The following is a 22,806-nucleotide window of genomic DNA, read 5'->3' as shown; positions in this document are numbered from 1 at the left end:
TAGAAGCAACTCTTGAGGTGGTTTTGGAAACCTGTAGAAATGCTTGTTGCAAATTTCCTCCTTTGAACCCACGTAATAGCCAGATGAGCAGCTGGGGAACTTGCAGGAGATTTCAATGTCAATCTTTTGTGTTGAATATTCTGAAAAAAACATAAACGTCTCCATTAAATAGAACTACTACAGACATATCAAAATTATTTAAATAAACAAACGGAAACCACAATGCTTAATTCATGATGGCAGAGAATACATTTCATTTATAAGCTACGAGATTATTTAATGAAAAATAAAATGTCTTACCTTACAATTAATTGTGGACATTTATCAGCAGCAAATTTCTTCAATTTCACGGTGAGCTTTATGAATTTAAAGTAAAAAATCTGTTTATAATGAGAATGAGTAGTATGTAAATATGAAACAAATACAAAGACGACTGTAACCAAGGATCACAGACTTCAGTGCAGAGCAAGATGATAGAATATTTCAAAACAACCACCATTGGAGTTTAGACAGCTCTCATTGATCAATTCCAGCTTCGTTTGACCCCTAGCACCTTTAGTGGTCTGGAATGGAACTACGTGGCTTGTTGCCTCTTTGCCCATATAGCTTTCACCCCCGTGGTTTCCCCTTGCTTTCAGCCGTTCGCAGTACCAGCACAGCAAGGCCATTTTGGTTAGTGTTACAAGGCCAGATCAGTAAATCATCCATACTGTTGCCCCTGCAACTACTGAAAAGGCTGCTGCCCCTCTTCAGGAACCACACGTTTGTCTGGCCTATCAACAGATACCCCTCCATTGTGGTTGCACCTACGGTACAGCTATCTGTATTGCTGAGGCATGCAAGCCTCCCCACCAATGGCAAGGTCCATGTTTCATATTTTTAACAATTACAATATCAGAAGTCAAAACAAATAATGATAGGAGATGTGTGGTTCAAAAATCAGGAGAGAGAGAGGGGGGGGGGGGGGATAGTAAAATCATGATGTGTTGTTGCTTGCTGAGTGTGGTCACTTTTTATGTAGTACATATTGTATAATGTTGTGCTGAGTTAAAAAAGTTGTTAAAGAGAAAATAATTAAGTAAATTGTATAACGACACAAAATATTCTGACAAATAAAATTATTCTATTTTTTTATTACATTACAAGTTTTTCTTGTTTATTTGATGTGCCTGTTATCTTACATCGGTGCCAGTTACTCTTTTAATGTGAAAGAATTCCAAAGTATGGAGTTATCAAATGCAGATATTTATATTACAGTTTTGTTCTTATAAACAGTTTCTCTACGCAGTTCCAAAAATTTGAAACTGCTTCTCATTTTACCATAACATCTTACATGGAATAAATAAAACAATATTTTACACTGATACAGCGAATTTCTCTATGGTCCTTCATTGTCCTCTTGTTCCAAAATAGATTTGAAGGAGAATGGTGTAAAAATGTAGCCAGTACCTGTATAAAATTTGCTCATAAACTCCACCCTGTAACAAAAGAAGATTGTAGGTATTTACATCTGCGCTAAAATTTCATAAAGTAGGTGAACTAAAATAATAGGCAACAACTGGATACTGGTACTTCATGTAAAATTAAGAGGAATGATGTACAGTAATGGTCCTGGAAACTATTAGTTCCCAAGCTGTATAGTAAAGACCTGGCAGACAATTTTTTGGTGATGATTCAGTTACCAGTTGTGAGAAACTATCTGAAAACAGCTGCACAGGTATCCATTCACATCTTGATAAGATTTTAAAAAGGTGGAAAGCTTGTTTTAAATGTTCAGAAATGAAAAATTGTGCACTTCAAAACACACATAAAATAAGTATCCTGTGACTTCAAGACAAATGAGTCACAACTAGAATCAACCGACTCATACAAAAATGTGGGCAAAACAATATCTACATAAATGAAATGGAACTGTCATATTGGAGCAGTCATAGATAAGGCAGGAGACAGATTTCAGTGTTTTGTATGATCATTCCACTTAAGGTCACTCTGGATAGTTATGCCTAAATATTTTATGGCAGATGCTGTCTCCAGCTGTTTGTCATCAATAGTGTAGTGGATTTCTTTTCCTATGTATGCGCAATATGATACATTTATTTACAGTATGTGTCAACTGACAGAGTCTGCACCATTCATCAATTCCCTGCAGGTCATTAAGCAAATTCTTACTATCTTCTGGCATTACTACTTTAGTATAAACAACTGCATCACATGCAAATAGCCTCGAAGAGCATCCTACAAAGAACTGTGCATGGCATCTTATAATATTGCTCAAGTATGTGGGGGCCATACCAAATAGGACTAACAGGAGGACACAGAATGTATGGGAAGAAGGATTCTAAGAATGGTCGCAGGTTTGTGTGACTCAAAGCAGAATGTCAGAAAACTGTTAAAAACCTGAACAGATTCTTAAAGATAGATATTAATTATCTTTTGAAAGCCCACTTAAAAAATTGGGAATCAGTATTAAGTGAAGAATCCTGATAAAGTCTTCACCCCCTTTGTATTGCTCCCCTACATACTGTGAAGACAAAGGTAGACTAATTACAGCATGTGTAAAGTCATTAAAGCTTTCATTTTTCCTGTACATCATATGGCACTGGATTAGGAAGAAATGTTAACATGTAATCCAATTACATATCCCCTGCTACACACTGCACAGTAATTTGCTGAGAATGAATGTAGATGTAGATGTGTTGGAATATGCTAGGCACAGTATTTGTTGTCTCAAATCCTTTCACAGCCCACAGTAGCTTTTTATTATTGATAGGTGCTACATCAGCTATCAGAAATAATCCATTAGAAGGAATTCCAATTATTTAAATCAGATGGGGATGGAGTCCACAGAATTTGCCCTCTTCAACCTGTATACTAGCTAGTAACTTTACACGAACGTGCCATTGATCACGAATCCTTAAATATGCAGTAGTGCCATCATGGACAAAGATAATCCTTCAGTGCATTGATAGTGGTATGTCATCCAAGTAATTAAAATATTGTCTGGACAAGAATCCATTCAAAGCCACATGCAATGCAGACAGTACCCTACTTGAATCTCTCATGCCTTGAACACATTAATGTAGATCTCCTTTCTTATTTTTGCAGGAACAATTCAATACCTGGATACTAAACCTGATCTTCTATACACCATGTATATAAACAAAATAAAAATAGGTGCAGAAAAGTATGATACATTTAAATGAGTCGAGTTTCTTTTGTTACAGTACTGAATGTATGGTCTGCAGATGTGATATGCATGATATGTATCTTCTGACTAGCAGTCTTACCTAATACTCATGATTGCATTATCAAAAAGAATGCTCTACTAACACAATGCTTTCTATAAAAAAAAACATATGCCCCAACCAATTACGTGTTTTCCAGTCTATGATAAGAGTAGTTCCTAATAACAGTCAAATAAATCGGCATTTATAACTGTTATGGAAAGGCATAAGATCATAGAAACTACTGTATTACATTTAACATATTATGGCCATCCATAGGATACTTGAATTTTAAGATGTTTTTCTTTCTACCAAAAAAGAATGTAGCTAAACTAATTAATATATTAATAAAACATATTATATAGTAATAAAACATATAAAAAACCTTGGCTAACTAAAGGAATAAGAATATCTTGCAACCGTAAAAGAGAACTGTATCTAACAGCAAGAGGGAGTACTGAACCCGAAATTGTTCAATATTATAAAAACTATTGTGCGGTACTAAGAAAAGTTATTAAAAAGTCCAGAAGCATGTGTATCATGTCTGAGATCAGTAACTCTGATAATAAAATTAAAGCAATTTGGAATATTATTGAAAAGGAAACAGGGCCACCAAGAGCACAGGAAGACTTTAGTGCAATAAAACTGAATGACAAGTGCACTAACAAACAATCAGAAATTGAAAATATTTTGAATAATCATTTTTTAAATGTTGTGGAGAAAATAGGATCTAGATCTTCACTGGAAGAGGCAAGGCTATTAATAGAAGAGGCCATACCTGCGCAGTTTGAAACAACTGTAATTCCACCAACCTCTCCCTCTGAAATCAGTAAAATAATAAACTCACTGAAAAGTAAAAGCTCTTACGGAATTGATGGCATTTGCAGCAAAGTACTTAAAGCTTGTTCCCCACAGATAAGTAGGATTCTCAGCCACATATGTAATAGCTCTTTGGAGCAGGGTGTTTTCCCTGATAGACTGAAATATGCCATTGTAAAACCATTGCATAAAAAGGGGGATACGTCGGATGTCAACAACTACCGCCCAATCTCTCTTCTGACAACTCTATCAAAAATTTTTGAGAAAGTAATGTATTCAAGAGTAGCCTCCCATATTTGTAAAAATAAAGTACTAACAAAATGTCAGTTTGGTTTTCAGAAAGGCTTTTCAACAGAAAATGCTATATATGCTTTCACTGATCAAATATTAAATGCTCTGAATAACCGGACATCACCCATTGGTATTTTTTGTGATCTCTCAAAGGCCTTTGATTGTGTAAATCATGGAATTCTTTTAGATAAGCTAAATCATTATGGTTTGAGTGGGGCAGTGCACAAATGGTTTAATTCATACTTAACTGGAAGAATGCAGAAAGTTGAAATAAGTGGTTCGTGTAATGTTAAAACAACAGCTGATTCCTCAAACTGGGGTGCTATCAAGCACGGGGTCCCACAGGGTTCGGTCTTAGGTCCTTTACTGTTCTTGATATACATTAATGACTTACCATTCCACATTGATGAAGATGCAAAGTTAGTTCTTTTTGCTGATGATACAAGTATAGTAATAACATCCAAAAACCAAGAACTAAGTGATGTAATTGTAAATGATGTTTTTCACAAAATTATTAAGTGGTTCTCAGCAAACGGACTCTCTTTAAATTTTGATAAAACACAGTATATACAGTTCCGTACAGTAAATGGCACAACTCCAGTAATAAATATAGAATTTGAACAGAAGTCTGTAGCTAAGGTAGAATTTTCAAAATTTTTAGGTGTGTCCATTGATGAGAGGTTAAACTGGAAGCAACACATTGATGGTCTGCTGAAACGTCTGAGTTCAGCTACGTATGCTATTAGGGTTATTGCAAATTTTGGTGATAAGAATCTCAGTAAATTAGCTTACTATGCCTACTTTCATTCACTGCTTTCGTATGGCATCATATTCTGGGGTAATTCATCGTTGAGTAGAAAAGTATTCATTGCACAAAAACGTGTAATCAGAATAATTGCTGGAGCCCACCCACGGTCATCCTGCAGACATCTATTTAAGGATCTAGGGATCCTCACAGTAACCTCACAGTATATATATTCCCTTATGAAATTTGTTGATAATAATCCAACCCAATTCAAATGTAATAGCAGTGTGCATACCTGTAACACCAGGAGAAAGGATGATCTTCACTATGCAGGGTTAAATCTGACTTTGGCACAGAAAGGGGTAAATTATGCTGCCACAAAAGTCTTTGGGCACCTACCAAACAGCATCAAAAGCCTGACAGATAGCCAACTAACATTTAAAAATAAATTAAAAGAATTTCTAGATGACAACTCCTTCTACTCATTGACTGAATTTTTAGATATAAACTAAGTTTAAAAAAAAAAAAACTTAATCATTAGTGTCATGCAATATTTTGTGTAATGTAATTTCTTGTACAGACATCTTTTATTAACCTGACACGTTCCACATCATTACGAAGTGTCGTATTCATGATCTATGGAACAAGTATTAATCTAATCTAATCTAATCTAATCTGCTTAATCTCTGAAAGGGTACACTATGGTCACTTTCATCTTTCTTGTATTTTTATTGATCCACTCAATCATTGAATGTACAGAACTGTACATGATATGGGACAAGTCAAGCAGATGATGAAAACACATACACATACAACATTGTTACATATAGTCTACATCACACAGAAGATATATTACACATGTATTCTTACTCAATCATTCAATATACAGAAGTGCACAATATAATGAAGAATGTATATACATATAACATTGATTCACTTGATATATATCTTTATATAGACCACACTGAAGAAAAGCTTATTATTAGCCAGTAAAATTATATAATGCAATGGAAAAAGTCGAGACATGAGGAAATGTAAAGGATCACATCAGATGAGGTAGTGTTGCAAGGACCAAATCAAAGAGAGAGAGTTGCTGTATATGAGATAAACTTCTCATTATCAATGTGTGACAATGGAGATGATGCCATGCTCATGAAGATACAACATAAAACTCTCAATTATCCAGAAATGGATTATCCAGCTAGCAGATTATCCATGGGTAGGTTAGCAATTTTTGAAAAACTAAAATGTGAGACATGAAGGAATTATTATAATTAAAATAAAGATTTTCATATAGAATAAAAATTTCTGGTTGTAGTGTGGATTCAGGTGCTTAAATAATAATGCCTGTGAACTGGGATTTCAGCAACTAAGTGACACATATATAGTGAAAGAAGCATATTCAAAAGAACGAGAGGCAGAGGACTAAGTAACTAAGGAACTCATTATTAGTCACAGCGAGGTACTTAAATTCACTAATCTGTTAGTAGTGCATGTAGTACATGATTCATTTGACTATACCAATGTTTTGACTTCACAGAAAACGAGAACTATTGTCCAGGAAAAGGTGAATGTAAACAGAAACAGAAAAAAAATTGAACAGTAATATTCTGGAAGTGAGGTTAAATCAGGTGTTACAAAATACAGTGTGTTTTAAGAATAATTTTGCAATAAGTTGTCAGTTTCTGGCAACTAATGCAAGAGTAATACAGGGGCTTTTCAAATGTGACATGCTGGACATTTTAGAGATACTGTACAGTAAATAGCAGTTTCCACTAAAAACATGTTTTTCAGATATTTGCATTATCCTTGATAATTGGGAGACTGTTTTAATTACATTTTGTGCCTGCTGTCATAGACAATGAACTGTTCTATATTTTTGGATAACCAGTGTTCACTCCATAGTGACCTAAAAATATGTGCTATTTGATTTTAATGCACTTGATCAGCGATGGAAACAAATACTAATAAAGTGCAGAGTTTGTTAACTGCATTTGTGTTAGTACAATAATTATGAAATTAGACTTTCATGCCATTATATACTTGGAGACAAAATGGAAAGATGTGTTCCAAGAGATAATCAAGCAGGCAGTTGGGACACAAAAGAATAATTAAATAACATCTGAGCCTCACATACAAGAAATAATATTTTCTCACATTAATTGTCAAAAGGAATAAATGATATGTCAAAATGTTTGAGGTTTCACTGGCAGTGAGATGTAAGAATCATAGAAAAACACAAAAGAGAAACTCTAATGCTGTAGTTGTATTAAGACCGATATAGATGTAGACACAGTGTAGGTGAATAAGGAGCAGCACATCAAAATGTACAATTCATACTCCGGTACAAAGATTGGAATTTCTCTCCCCCCCCCCCCCTCCCCCCCCCTCTCTCACACCCTCTTCCTCATTCCCTCTCTCTCTCTCTCTCTCTCTCTCTCTCTCTCTCTCTCTCTTTCTCTCTCTCTCTCTCTCTTTCTTCCCCCCCCCCCCCCCCCCTCTCTCTTTCTTTTGCCCAATCGTAAATGTCTCCTCCCTCCCATGATCTTCATCCTGCACACATTACATTCCCATATGCATATTTTACCGTACCCTTAGAAAACTGACACTCCTAACTGTATAAACTATCAAATGCTGTAAATTAATGTGCTCATATTAATACTTTTCTGCTTCTGCAGCTCTTGCTTGCTGACAGAATGCTCTGATGTACATGAAGACAATGTCATTAAGTGATTGTAGGATGATACAAGATGATTTGGACAGAATTTCTAGCTGGTGTGATGAGTGGTAGCTTGCTCTAAATGCAGAAATATGTAAGAGAATGCAGATGAGTAGTAAGAACAATCCTGTAATGTTTGAATACAGCACTAACATTGTGCTGCTCAACATAGTCACATCAGTTAAATATCTAGGTGCAATGTTGCAAAGTTACATGAAATGGAATGAGTACATAAGATTGCTGATAGTGAAAGTTAATGGTCGACTTCAGCTTATTGAGAGAATCCTAGGGGAGTGTTGCCCATCTATATGGGAGATCTTTAGTATGGCCATTTCTTGATACTGCTTAAGTGTGTTGGTCCTCAACCAGGTCATATTAAAGCAAGACATTGAAATGAAGCAATTCACAGGCATGCTGCTAATTAGTTAGCAACATATCTGATCAAGGCACAAGTACTGTGGAAACGCTCGGTTAACTTAAATGGGAGTCTGTGAAGGGAAGTCTAAATTCCTTTCATGAGGCACTACCCAGAAAATTTGGAGAACCAGCATCTGAGGTTGACTGCAGAACTGTTCTACTTTTGCTAGTGTTTATTCTGCATAAGGACTATGAAGATAAGACAAGAAAAATTACAGCTAGTATGGAGGCATGTAGACAGTCATTTCCCCTCACTCCATCTGCATGTGGAACAGGAAAGGAAATGACTACTAACAGTACAAGGCATCCTCCACCACATGCCATGCGGTGGCTTATGGAGTATGTATGTAGATGCTGATGCTGGTCCCTATCTAGAAGCTGATGAGTAAGCATAATTTTCATTTCATTTCAAAATAAAAGTTCTCTTGATGCTACATAGAATTTTTAAGGTTTGTTTTTATTTACTAAAATGAAATCATACTTTATTCAATATTCTCATTTTCAAAATGCATGTAGTAACCATGCAGCAGTAACAACATAATTTCATTAGATAATTGAAAAATAAACCTTATTTTGAGACAGAGAATACTTTATGCCTGTATAATAGGTCTGGCTAATTCTACATTGTTTATAAAAGAATTTGTGTTATAGTTGTACTAATAATGCTTTGAAACATGTGAACTGGCAACATATAAAAGTTTTTATGCATAGTTCTGTTTTTGCTTAAAATTTGGGGTCAATATCTTAATTAATAGTGTGGCTCATTGCCACAGTTTTGATGAATAGAAACAATATTTTCCTTTAATCAGCCTGTGATATTCTAGAAGTAACCATGCAATAACAGGAAAATATTTTCATCTTAAGATGGAAAAGTAAACAAAAAACACCTACATAAACTATATGTTTAACACATACAGCTTTGGTATATTCCACATTGTTCATATTATGGAACCTGGTTTGCATTTTACAGGATGAAATATAGTCAATTACAAGTATGTAAGAATGTAGCTCTTGGTGTCATGTTTAAGAGATACAATGGAAGTTCATTGCTACTGTACAAAGTATTTCACAAATATATTTTTAAAATTAAAATTTTCTTTTATTTGTTTTATTGAAACATATTTCTCATATATTAGTACAATTCATAATACCTTTTTAATAAGCCCACATGGTTACATCACTTACCAGTGCAGCCTCAATGTGTGAAGAAATGCTGAGAGGCCTTCCATCAGTACAAGGATGGAAAGAGTAAGGAAAGACCATGCCCAGAATAGTACATATATTAAAACTCCCCCACCATAGCCTATATCCATCGCTAGAGCTATGTGGAAAATTTTGGACCACAGCACCTCAGACAGTTCTGTAAGACAGTTGGTGAAATACATGAATATAATTTTCTTATCAAATAAGTAAGTCATAACTTAACCTGATGAGGACTAATAATCCCAAGACCAATTATTAATAAATAAATATTAATTGAACCAAACATAATTTGTCTGCTTGTCACTCTTAAAAATCATTTCCTTCTATTTTTTGTTTGCTTATTTTGAGACATAACACATCTTCACTGGCAGTACACCAATCACAGTACTCCATCAGTAGTCAAAGTGCATTCCTTTAATTCACTGGGGTACATTTTTTCCTCATAAATTCTCTTACTGAAAACAAGGAGAGCCATTAAAAAATCAAGCAACCCCCCCCCCCCCCCTCTCCCAAACACTTACAAAAGGCCACTAATTTTATTTTATCTTCATCTATTGTCAGTCAGCATTGCCCCATAAGAAAGGTTTTCAGTTTTTGTATGACATGAGCTTATGAAGTAGACACTTTCCAGTAATTTAAAAGATTTATGAACGCACTGAGTGACATTGTTGCATACTCTGTATTGAACATTTGTGAAGATGGATTGTAGTTGCCTCACTCATTTCCATAATCAATGAGTCATATAGCGTTTTTGTGCCTTACTTTGAAATGTGACAGTATTGATCATCCTGGAGGGAAAACATAATCTGATGTCGCTACAGTTTCCACAAACAAGTATAAGAACATTGTGGTAGATAAGAAAATAACAGATTGTTACTCGTTATGTTTTAGTGTAACTACTCATGTTCAAAAATATTATCAACAGCTTAAATGCATTTTGCATTTCATAGATATTTTAACTTTTTGTTATCATGTCCACCAACTCCATCTAGCAACATAGTTCAGTAGTGTAATCTATGGAAGCAGTCAAATGCATTTAAGATGTTGTGTTACTCTCAACTGCATGCCTGATGCTTTCAAATAACTCTCTCTCATAAAGTAGTGAGCACCGACCATACGTTTACAAAATGTTGTCCCTTTAGTGTTTGTGCGTGTATGTTTACTTCTGGAACACTGTTGTTTAATTCTGTTATATGGATGTATCAAATAATGGTGTCTGCAATTTACTGTTGTGTTTGTGGTACCATGAATTATTAGGGAAATTAGTCAAAGAAACAGAGTGACATCTAGCACCTCTACGTAGTTTACGTCACTCATATGGTGAGTAAGATGCCAAGATAACTGTCCCCAACCAATGGACATATCACCGCCACTATTGTTTCATGACCACACTCCAATAGAAATTATAGAGAGATACTGGACTAAATTAACCCAGCACACATACGCAACAGTTGGTAGCATACCTCTGGAGAAATCACAAGCAATACTATTTCAATAGTTCCCTAGTTTCTGTATGCCATAGCATTTGGGCAAAAATATGTCATTATCATATCTTCTAAATACTCATTTGGATTCAAATGAAGAAGCAGCCACATATTATCTGTCATTTAAAAAATCCTCATCCAAACAAACCTGGGACATTATTTTACCTATTAATACTGCTTTTTCATATTCACAGTCTTGAGTGAGCATAAAATGCAATCAGGATGTGAATGGTATTTACACTGTCTCATAGTTGTCTCATTACCTGATCTACTACTTAGAATGGTGAATCCACTGCATATCACTAGTAGAACTGCAAGTGTACACAAAATTTAGCAACGTGCACAATGCCTCATGTGGTCTCCACCATTTCTAAACTGACGGACCTCAAACAACCCACAGCTATGTTTCAAACTGATAAATAAATTTTTTTCAGACATCTGTGGCCTCAAGCTAATCCACAGTTACTAATAATTCACTGATGAGCTGCTGTTATCTCAAAATAAGCAAATCGGTGAAAGCTGTGCATTAAATACTGGTGGCATTTAAAGTACCCTTCTGGGGGGTTCTTTGAATGTGATATGGTAATTTGAGGGGGGGGGGAGGGGGTTACTGCACACTTGTTATGATTTATCAGGGAACAGCACTGTGCTAAACAGTCATTTAGGGCAATGAAGGTGGAAGGTAGTGAAAAGTTGGGCTGCTTCCTTACCCTCTGCCATGCAGCTAATGGACAGTCCAATTCAGAAAGGTGTGTCAGCATGGTCAGAAGTGTTTACTTCTATTGGGAAAGGTAGAGATTGTTTCTGTAAGTCCAGTTTTGAAATAAAACTATATGTGCTACATACAAGTTCTTGAATTTATACCCTGATGTCTTGAGTTCATTTATGACTGCAGTTTCGTAAAATTTTTCAAGGGAATAGTTCACTTTAAAACTCTTATTAGAAAAATAACCAACAAATGTCAGACACAATAACAGAATCTCGTTTTTCAGAAGAAGGCCTTTTGATTGAAAGTTTATTTGTTTAGCAGTATTTTTGTTGTGGCTGTCTGCACCCCAGTATCTATCCTTTTCATAATATTGTCATTATTCTACCCTTGATTTTTCATTGGTTTCTTGCAGATACATAAAACAAAAATATGAATTTCCTAGGTAGCACAATTGACACAGAATCTTTGACAAGTGCTGTACACTATCTTGTGGAGTGATATAGATGTTATTGTTGAGTTTATGTATTATCTGAATGAATTGTAGTCTGGAGGGTTACAAATATACAGAGTGTTAAAACTTCTGAATTTCATAAGGCTATACTTTTAATCAGATAAATAACATGGAATTGCTTTTAAAATAAACACTTAAACACATTTTTATGTAAAAATGGTTAAAATCTTCATAATCTTTCTAATACTCTGCCTGTATAGTTGCATTTACGTCAGATGAATATATGCATTGCATTGACACATGCCACTGAGGCATCTCCTAGTATGACAATCACGCAACAGATTCAGCCAAAAAGTCATACATCTTACTAGAAGAATGGTACAAAAAACATACAATTTAGGCGAATTTCTCGCAAGTTAAACAACTTTACTAGGCTCCTATGAAAGCCAGGTTCTCACATTTTGACAGTTCACCTCCCTACTTAGACGAAAAGTTGCTTCATCATTGCATTGTTGAATGCCCTCCATGATTCATGAGAAATGTGGGGACAGCCTCTTGATTTCCCCTTGCACAGGCAAACTGTGTCTTTGAAATGTTTGTGCCAATGTCAGAACACTTTGAGTGGTAGAAGTTCAACACCAAATTCTCAACTAAATTTGAACTGTATTATTATACTGGATTTACACGCAGTAAGGCATAGCACACAGAAAATGTTTTGTTGCATGTTGCTGTCTTTACTAACTGATGTAGGGAGAAATTCTCCCGTTCACCTTGCTAGTAGATGTGTACAATTTCTCTCCTCTTCCTAACAGTATGTTGTGTAATGTTTTTTACCAAGTACACACTGAGTTGCCAAATCAAATGACCCACTATGTGTGACAGAATTGCTCAAATTTGAATTTATCTTTCAGGTAGTAATTATTTGAAGAGTTTAAAAACAAGATTGCTAGGACATTTATTAATGGTTTTCATTCTCACAGTTATATGTCCAGAACTGAGACAGCACAACTGATATTTCTGACATTCTTCTTTGGATGTTATGTGGCAGCTCCAAGTGTGATGTATCTAGAAGTATTGTTCAGTTCCTGTGTCATTTTGTTTCATTATAACTGCCTGGATTTTTTTAGATCTGATCATATTTTCATTTTGTTTCTGGCTCATTAAATACCTACACAGACTACTGCACAGTGGCAGATATTAACAAAAAGAGCATAGTACTATGCTCCATTCCAATGTGGAAAGCACTACCTCTTAAGCAGGAATTTTATCTGTCACATATCAATCATTGTTGTCACAAACAGATAATGTTTAATATCCATGCCACATCAATCACTGTTGTCACAAATAGATAATGTTTAATATCTGGTGTACTAAAGCAATGATTCTAAAATAACTCTATGAAGAAGGAAGAAATTTTTTCCCTTTACTTATACACAAGGACTTGTGAATTTGCCAACAGTGTTGCGCCTTGTTTCCATCTCACTACAACTTTGAAATATACTTTCAGCCTACCACACTGCATGCCAATACTGATGTGCTGTCCTGGCTTCCAGTGGGGCCAGATGCTACCTTTAATCAGGATGACCTTCTTTGTTTTCATGTAGATGTACAGTGGAAGAAGTTGCTGCCAATCCAATTTGGCACCATGTTGTTCACCTTGTTCACCATGGTTGGCCAGGCAAGGATCTGGCCAGGACTTTTAATACTTTACTTAACTATTTTGCCCTATATCAGTCTTTCAGTGTAGGAGGGTGATTTTCTCTTAGCTACTGATTGGCTGTCACCCAGGGTTGTGACCACAGCCACCCTCTGGCAAGATGTGCTTCAGCTCCTATGTCACAGAAATTGGGGAGTCTTGCATACCAAGTTGCTGGCCTGATGCCATGTATTTTGGCCCAGTTTAGATGGTGAATTTGTGTAACTTGTTGTGGGTTGCTCTCAGTGTGCTACAAACAAGTGGCACCATTGGTGTTGCTCTCTCCACGGCCCACACCACACATCCATAGGAATGTGTTCATGTTGATCTTGTGAGATGTTTCCAAAGTTGTTACTGATAGTTGGGAATCAATGCCTTCGCTAAATTTTTATACATTGTCTGCTGTCCCTTGATGTCAGTCACAGCTATGGTTCACACCCTTTCTAAGATTTTTTACTGTTCAAGGATTGCTGTATACCCTTGCTACGATACTGGTATGCTGCTTGAGTCTAAAACCTTCCATGATTTCTGTGCCCATCAAGGTATTCACAGTGTAACTACTCCTCCTTTCCACCCCCAAACTAATGGTGAGGTAGAACATCTCATCTGCACATTCAAGGTTCAAATGAAGAAATATGTCATCGAGTCTTCCACAGATGACACCTTGAAATGCTTCTTGATTGCCTGCAAGTTTATGCCAGTGGGGAATCAGAGTCTGCCTGACATGCTACATGGTAACCAACCCTGCAACCTCACCCATCTCCTCATGCCACCTCACTTGCATCCATCAAAGTGGCTCTCATCACAGTTTTCTTCTCGCTCTGCCGTCTAGTTGTGGGGGTCTGGCTGTCAATCAAAATGGATTCTGGTGGCATGCTATGCCAGTCATCTGTGTTTTCACACCACTGTGAGGGCCACAGATCTGTCACCACTACCTCCATCTACTCCCATAATGCCCGTCCAGGTCTTGTGAGGCATCATTGCTGTGTTAGTGTTCTCTTCTTTTCTGACAATAGTTGTGGTCTCAATAAGAGTGTGATCTAATGCTTTTTATTTATTTCCTGGTCAATGGAAACAGAATTGAGTTATATCACTTAAATATCTGAATTTGTCCATTGTCACACATTCCAGTACAGATGCTTTGTTTGTTCTAACGCATCCCCTGATTAAGATGATGTCGTGCCAGTAAGTGATTGGTAGATATACTTCATGCAATGATGGCATGCCTGTATATTTCAGTGGGTAAATATGAGTGCATCTCAATTGTATATGTGAGAGAACCTTAGTCAGGGGTAAGTAGAGGTGGATCAATTCCTAGCCCTCAACACACACCTGCCATAAACCCATCAGACTTGTTTCTGTGGTATTATGTCTGATTAATAATGACATTATGTCAATGATAAGTATTGCATAAATGCAATGTGAACTGTGGCAGTATATGAGAGAGTATGAATTGTGTCAGGCATATTCAATTGTGTGGAGAACTCACTTTTTGAATACTTTTTTGAAGTAGTGTCAACAACTAGTAAAACATAGCAAATGATAAGTCTAATGAGCAGTTGTTTCAATGGACATGCTGTATGTAACAGAATCATAACTCATGAACTAAATATTTTCAGGTCCATGTTGATGCAAAGTATTCATCTTACTTTTTACACAGACTGGAATCATTAACATTGTCAACTATTTTTGATTTTTCATAAAAAGTTTCTAAAATAAACAGATCACACTCTTCATTTTCTTGGAATAAGTGAAAAATGAACAACAAACATCTAGTACCAATGACGGAACAGAAAACCTACAAACAGACAAAAATAAAATTTATTGTGCTTATCCCATAATTATTTATTTATCCATCTCCATTAAATATTTTATACTCACGGGAATGTGCAAGAGAAAGAGCCCACAGCCGCAAGTAAGAGGCAGTGTGTGATATGGTTCCAAGGATATACTCAATTGTGTGTATGGCCTGGTAAATGAAGATATCACTAGTTTCGCCACCCTCGTGATCATCATGATTTCCTTCTGAAGAAGTCACTGGTCCAGCCTCTTCATCTCTATGCCCCATTTCAATGGTTCCATTTTCCTCAGCATTTTCTGATGAGGGGACTTTCTGATGAGTAAAATATAGAATTAATGTCACTGAGATGTTGCCATAAGATGGTAACACCTTATTATCAGTTCATGAATAAGAAGATATATGTTTGACTGTTATATTTATATTCACTTCAGTAAGGAATTGATTAAGCCTCCTGTAAATAGAGTCTATAGATTGGAGCTTCACTTACAACTGTCAACATTCTATAAAGAAGATACAAACTAACAGCACAGTGACATTTATTTTATCTTACATATTATTTTTATTACATATAATGGAAGGTGTTAGGGTTACAACTCAACATACAGTTGAGGCAGTGGGTAGTTTACAGTGCAGTCAAACTGCAGCATCAGTAAAAGGTGGTCAACCAGTATAATGTAGTCATGAAAGTGTATGAATGTAAATGAAATTCTGCACTGATCAGCTTTGAAAATTATATGTCTTCTTTGTGAGCCTGTTGACCACTCAGTGCCTCAACTGCAAAGTGAAATTTTACCCTGACTCTCTCCCATTAGTTATAATCTAGCCAGGAATTTTCATTATCATTTTTTACATTGCTTTTGTTTTTTACATCATGATAAGCTTTTTATTGTTTATTTCTCTCTGACTGGCTTACTGTGTCTGTATCTCCACTGACTTGGGTTCCTGCCTAAACCCAGAGTAGTCTGCTTGCCTCATCTAATATATTTGTCTAAAACAATAACCATGTACATATTTGCTTTAGTTGCCCCCCCCCCCCCCCCCCCCTCTAAAGCTCTTTCATTTACATTTACACTCATTCATATGCAGTGTTTCACAGATCCCCGGAGAAAAACCAGTGTGTTATAAGTCAATTACTGGATTAAATAAGAATAGGTTTTTTATATTATATTGCTTAAACAGCTTACAGTTGTTAGTAATGGACTATGTATTATGTCATATCACTCAATGTCATTTCATTCGTCCATATTTAAATAAGATACAAATGAATGTCTTTGTCAGCAACCAAAAGAAGTTACTCCAAACAGTTTACTGTTCCTGCTATACAGATACCTGTCAGTGGGATGTGAGAAGAAGGCAAACATGTACATTACAATGCCATAGGTCGGCTTAAAGCTATGAAATATTATATGTCAGTGACAATATGAATTACACAGCAACTGAATACATTAAGAATCTCTGTGAAGAGACTCATCAATGGAGTTAAGGACACTGGAAAACAGAAAATTCTTGGATCCATCCCTAAATTTCATTATACTACAACAAGCAATTTAATATATTCTGGCAGGTTCTTCAACACTTGTATACTCCTGTATTTAACTCCTTACTATACTAATGTTGCAACACTGAATTATCCATAGATATTGATTTTACTCTTTATATTATACCATACTATCTACTATTTTCCAAAGAAAGAGAAATATTGCTAATGACAAAGGTCACTGTAGAATACCTCTCAAAATACAGATATTCTTAAAGTTTTTCTGTGTAAGTCATTCTAAGGTCAACATCAAACATAATTCTTAAAACTCACAGCTGTCTTTATAAAAAACTGTCACAAAAATAACTCCATACCTAATTCATGAATGGCAATATGTGAAATAAGGTGTTTCTCATATTTAAATTAATAAAAGAAACATAGGACAAACTAAATTATTTGCCAAGACTAAGCTTTGGACTTCCCAGTTAAAGTTGAGATCTGGGTTGGAATCTCAAACTTCAAACTACCTGTTCTCGCATTCTGTAAGAGCTACTGAACTTTATGGGCTGAGGTTTTGTCATTTGATGAACCATCTACTGCTAATTTTCAAATTTATGGGGACTAGTATTGTTGTTTATTCCCATACTTGCAGAAATAATCCAAGGTATATGTTGTACATCATGAAGGACTGTTTCAAATTCAAAGTGTCCATATGTTTGTAGTGGGGTTAGAGCTAATAAACACTGCCCCCCACCCCAAAAGCTTTATTATGAATACTTCCAACTTTCACTTCTAATGTTTCTATGTATATGTACTGGAAGATGAACAGTTCATCAGAACATATGCATCCACATTGCTTCTGCATGTTTTCTAATGTTGTCTACCTGTTTCCCACTTTCTATCATCTAGGTCTTTTCTTATTTCTTAGAAGGTAAGGGCTTTTTTAACCCATTTATAAGGTGTCCGTAATTGATGTTCCAGTTTCAAAATGCTGTAGAAAGACAACCACTGCTCAGAATGATATCAAATTTGAACAACATATTACTGATCTACATCTACATGGATACTCTGCAAATCACATTCAAGTGCCTGGCAGAGGGTTCATTGAACCAACTTCACAATTCTCTATTATTCCAATCTCATATAGCACGCGGAAAGAATGAACTCTATATCTTTCCGTACGAGCTCTGATTTCACTTATTTTATTGTGTTGGTCATTCCTCCCTATGTAGGTCAGTGTCAACAAAATATTTTCCCATTTGGAGGAGAAAGTTGGTGACTGGAATTTCGTGAGAAGATTCCATTGCAATGACAAATGCCTTTCTTTTAATAATTTCCAGTCCAAATCCTTTATCATTTCTGTGATGCTCTCTCCCATATTTCATGATAATACTAAACGTGCTGCCTTTCTTTGAACTTTTTTGATGTTTTCCATCAGTCCTGTTTGATAAGGATCCCACACTGTGCAGCAGTATTCTAAACAAGTACGGACAAATGTAGTGTAGGCAGTCTCCTTAGTAGGTCTGTTACATTATCTAAGTGTCCTGCCAATAAAACACAGCCTTTGGTTAGCCTTCTCCACAACATTATTTATGTGTTCCTTCCAATTTAAGTTGTTCATTATTGTAATACCTAGGTATTTAGCTGAATTTACAGCTTTTAGATTAGACTGATTCATTGTGTAACCAAAGTTTAACGAGTTTCTTTTAGCACTCATGAGGACGACCTCACACTTTTCATTATTTAGGGTCAACTGCCACTTTTTGCACCATTCAGATATCTTTTCTAAATCATTTTGCAGTTTGTTTTGATCTTCTGATGACTTTATTAGTCGATAAATGACAGCGTCATCTGCAAACAACCGAAGACAGCTGCTCAGATTGTCTCCACATTATTTATATAGATAAGGAACAGCTAAGGGCTTATAACACTACCTTGGGGAATGCCAGAAATCACTTCTGTTTTACTTGATGGCTTTCCATTGGTTACTATGAACTGTGACCTCTCTGACAGGAAGTCACAAAGCCGGTCACATAACTGAGATGATATTCCATAAGCATGCAATTTCACTATGAGCCGCTTGTGTGTTACAGTGTCAAAAGCCTTTCAGAAATCCAAAAACACAGAATCAATCTTAAATACCTTGTCAATAGTGCTCAGCACTTCATGTGAATAAAGAGCTAGTTGTGTTTAACAGGAACAATGTTTTCTAAACCCATGCTGACTGTGTGTCAATAGACCATTTTCTTCGAGGTAATTCATAATGTTCGAAGACAATATCTGTTCTAAAATCCTGCTGCATATCGACATTAACAAAATGGGCCTGTAATTTAGTGGATTACTCCTACTCTCTTTCTTGAATATTGGTGTGACCTGTGCAACTTTCCAGTCTCTGGGTATGTATCTTTTGTCGAGCGAATGTTTGTATATGATTGTTAAGTATGGAGCTAATGCATCAGCATACTATTAAAGGAACCTTATTGGCATACAGTCTGGACCATTAGACTTGGTTTTATTACGTGATTTAAGTTGCTTCACTACTCCAAGGATATTTACTTCTATATTACTCATGTTGGCAGCTGTCCTCGATTTGAATTCTGGAATATTTACTTCATCTTCTTTTGTGAAGGCATTTCAAAAGGCAGTGTTTTGTAACTCTGCTTTGGCAGCACTGTCTTCAATAGTATCTCCATTGCTATCATGCAGAGAAGGTATTGATTGTTTCTTGCTGCTAACATACTTCACATACGACCAGAATCATCTTGGGGATTTTGCATCTGTTTAAATTTGGCATGTTTGTTTTGTTGTTTCTGCAACAGTGTTCTAACCCGTTTTGTGTACCAAGAAGGATCAGGTCCGTCATTTGTTAATTTATTGGTATAAATCTCTCAACTGCTGCCAATACTATTTCTTTGAATTTAAGCCACATCTGGTCTACACTTATATTATTAATTTAGAATGAATGGAGACTGTCTCTTAGGAAGGCATCAAATGAATTTTTATCTGATTTTTTGAATAGGTATATTTTTTGTTTATTTTTCTAGGATATGGGGATTACAATACTCAATCTCGCTACGAGAACTCTGTGTTCACTAATCCTGAATCAGTTTTGATGCTCGTTATTAACTCAAGATTATTTGTTGCTAAGAGGTCAAGTGTGTTTCCACAAGGGGAAAAAGTCAAGGAACAAACAAAGTAATGAAAATTTGCCCAACAGAGGGCCCTGTAAGCATCAAAACATGCACACCAACAGACACACAGAACATGACTGTTCCTCAGTTGGCATCCAAGACACCAAACAAGACTGTCTCCATGAAGACTCACACACTGCATGTACAGCTCTTTTATGAGAATAGTGATTGTGCACCAGTAGTCCTGCAGAAGTCCTGGACACTAAAGAGTATGAAAAAAAGACGTTGATCTGATGCCCACTAATGGTCTGGAGATAACAAAATTCTAAAACACAGGTTCAATACCAGAGAAGGAAAGTTGCTACTCACCATATAGCAGAGATGCTGAGTCACAATAGGCTATATGGTGAGTAGCAACTTTCCTTCTCTAGTATTGTTACATTCCATCCTGGATTTTCCATTGCTTGATTAAAACACAGGTTCTTTTGAAGTGCAATGTGGCAGAGCAGAAACAGCAGCTGGTCAGCCATGTCTCAAAGATACTGCCACAGCATTGCAGGAGGAGTCAAAAGGTGGTGTGCACACATGCAGTGCATGGGGAATTGCCCAAACATTGGACATGCCTGTAAAATGCAAATGTCGTGTGACTAGGGCCTCCTGTCGGGTAGATTGTTTGCCCCGTACAAGTATTTCAATTTTATGCCACTTCGGCCACTTGCACGTCAATGGGGATGAAATGATAATGATTATGACAATACAACACCCAGTCCCTGAGCAGAGAAAATCTTCGACCCAGCCAGGAATTGAATACGGGCCATTAGGATCCTATGAAATATCAAGCATTTTTATCCATACAAAATCACCGACATTCAGGAGTTGCTTCCTCCTCACCTGCCAGCAAGAAAACATTCAGTATGGAATTTCTTACTCTCATGTAAGTGGACAATGAACAGCCATGGAACATTCTGTGAACAAGTAAAGCTCATTTCCTTCTCCAAAGACATGTCAGTATGCAGAGATGTAGAATATGGGCCACAGAAAATCCACACACACATCAACTAGTACCACTTCATTCTGCAAAGGTGACTGTGTTGTGCGAGTTCATGGCTTCATTTATTGTAGGGCCACATTTTTTTGAGGAGACAAGTTCTTTGGGTCCTGTTAGCTGTACCATCACTGGTTAACACCATGAGAGCCTTCTGCACACCAATGTCAATCCAACCCTTCAACAGCATGGCTATGTGGGTAGGAGTTTTATATGTGAGATAGCAGTCCCCCACACATTGCACAACCTGTAAAGCCGATGCTACAGAGGCATTTCGGAAATGCTAGAATTATCAACCGTCATTTCCCTAGAGCCTTTCGATCCACATCACCTGATTGTAAACTGTGTGAGTTCTGGCTGTGGGGTTATCTGAAAGATGTTGAGTTCACTGCTCAAATTGAAAACGTAGTTGAACTGAAGGCATTGCAGCAAACTCATTCTGAATGTAAGCCCTGAGACACTCCCATTTGTTGTGGAACATGCTGTTTCTCTATTTCAACTTGTGGCAAAAACAGTGGACAGCATATTGGACGTGTCCTGCACCAGTCTCATGGCAATTAGAAGCTGATGTTCTTCTGTTTTTATGCAGTTTTTGGCCACAGAATCATTAAAAACCAATGTCATTTTGCTTTTTATGTAGTTTTTGGCCTCAGAACAATTAAAAACCAATTTTTTCCACCCAATACACTACAGCCTTGCCATGGTGGATCAGCTTGCCAAACAGTGCCACAACTGTTGACTGCCAATTTGTGCAGTTGTGCACTCTGAACAGTATGTGTGGTGTAATGCACAACTCAAAACATAGCTGTCATGTTGCAATTCATCTGTCATTTGTAGCCAACCCCATTTATGTTAGGATGCTTACAGTACCATCTATTTCTACAAAATTTCACCCACCCACCCTCCCCCCATCCACCTACCAAACCAAATAATGACATGCATATTAGTCATTGCAACACCACATTGTGGCAAACAGGTGTATATCATGCCGTAACAAAATTATAAAAGTCTTTCTGAACTACACACCTTTAAAAATTTTGTGACCTCCTACCTACCACAACAATGCTTTTATTCAGTCTCCAAGTATCTCATGCATGAAAACACGTAATTCAAATGATGGAAAACCCATAACTCAATAATGACACACACACACACACACACACACACACACACACACACACACACACACACACATGTGCACGCGCACATGCAAACACAATTCACACAAGCATGACCACAGTCTCCAGTGACTGAGGCCAGATTGTGGATATTCCATTCTTTTATTCTAATAACAGTTTAACCATTTTGTGGCAATAACGAAAGGATCACATTGATGAGGACAGAATGATACAACAACATAATAATCAATAAAGATATTACTGAATTTAGAAACATGTGGTTAAATATCTATCAGCTTTCATGGTTTCAGCTATCATTTAGCGTTCTTATTTCCTTCCTGCTGCCAGTAACATTAAGGACAGTATTGGCTATGATGTAATCATCTACCATAGCAATGTTCCCACTGCCGTAAGTGGTAATCTTTCCCTCCTACCTGTGTCATTCATGTTTTAAATTTACAAGCTCTGTTCAATTA

At 36.5% G+C, this 22,806-nt stretch overlaps 1 protein-coding gene across 2 annotated transcripts in view; it reads right to left on the bottom strand.

The window, feature by feature from the left end:
- Positions 1 to 1,113: 1,113 nt before the first annotated feature.
- Positions 1,114 to 22,806, bottom strand: part of LOC126272907 (V-type proton ATPase 116 kDa subunit a 1-like) — a 235,897-nt gene continuing 214,204 nt past the window's right edge. For both annotated transcript variants that reach the window (XM_049976170.1, XM_049976171.1), the window contains exons 14-16: positions 15,640 to 15,871; positions 9,401 to 9,575; positions 1,114 to 1,478 (exon numbers count right to left, since the gene is read on the bottom strand). In XM_049976170.1, coding sequence (XP_049832127.1) covers positions 1,379 to 1,478; positions 9,401 to 9,575; positions 15,640 to 15,871 — 507 coding nt within the window. In that variant the 3' untranslated portion in view covers positions 1,114 to 1,378. The remainder of the gene's footprint in view (positions 1,479 to 9,400; positions 9,576 to 15,639; positions 15,872 to 22,806) is intronic.

Source organism: Schistocerca gregaria, chromosome 5, assembly GCF_023897955.1.
Source record: "Schistocerca gregaria isolate iqSchGreg1 chromosome 5, iqSchGreg1.2, whole genome shotgun sequence".
NCBI classification, from domain to species: Eukaryota; Metazoa; Arthropoda; class Insecta; order Orthoptera; family Acrididae; genus Schistocerca; species Schistocerca gregaria.
The sequence above is the reverse complement of the archived record's forward strand: the minus strand, read 5'-3'. Positions and strand labels throughout refer to the sequence as shown.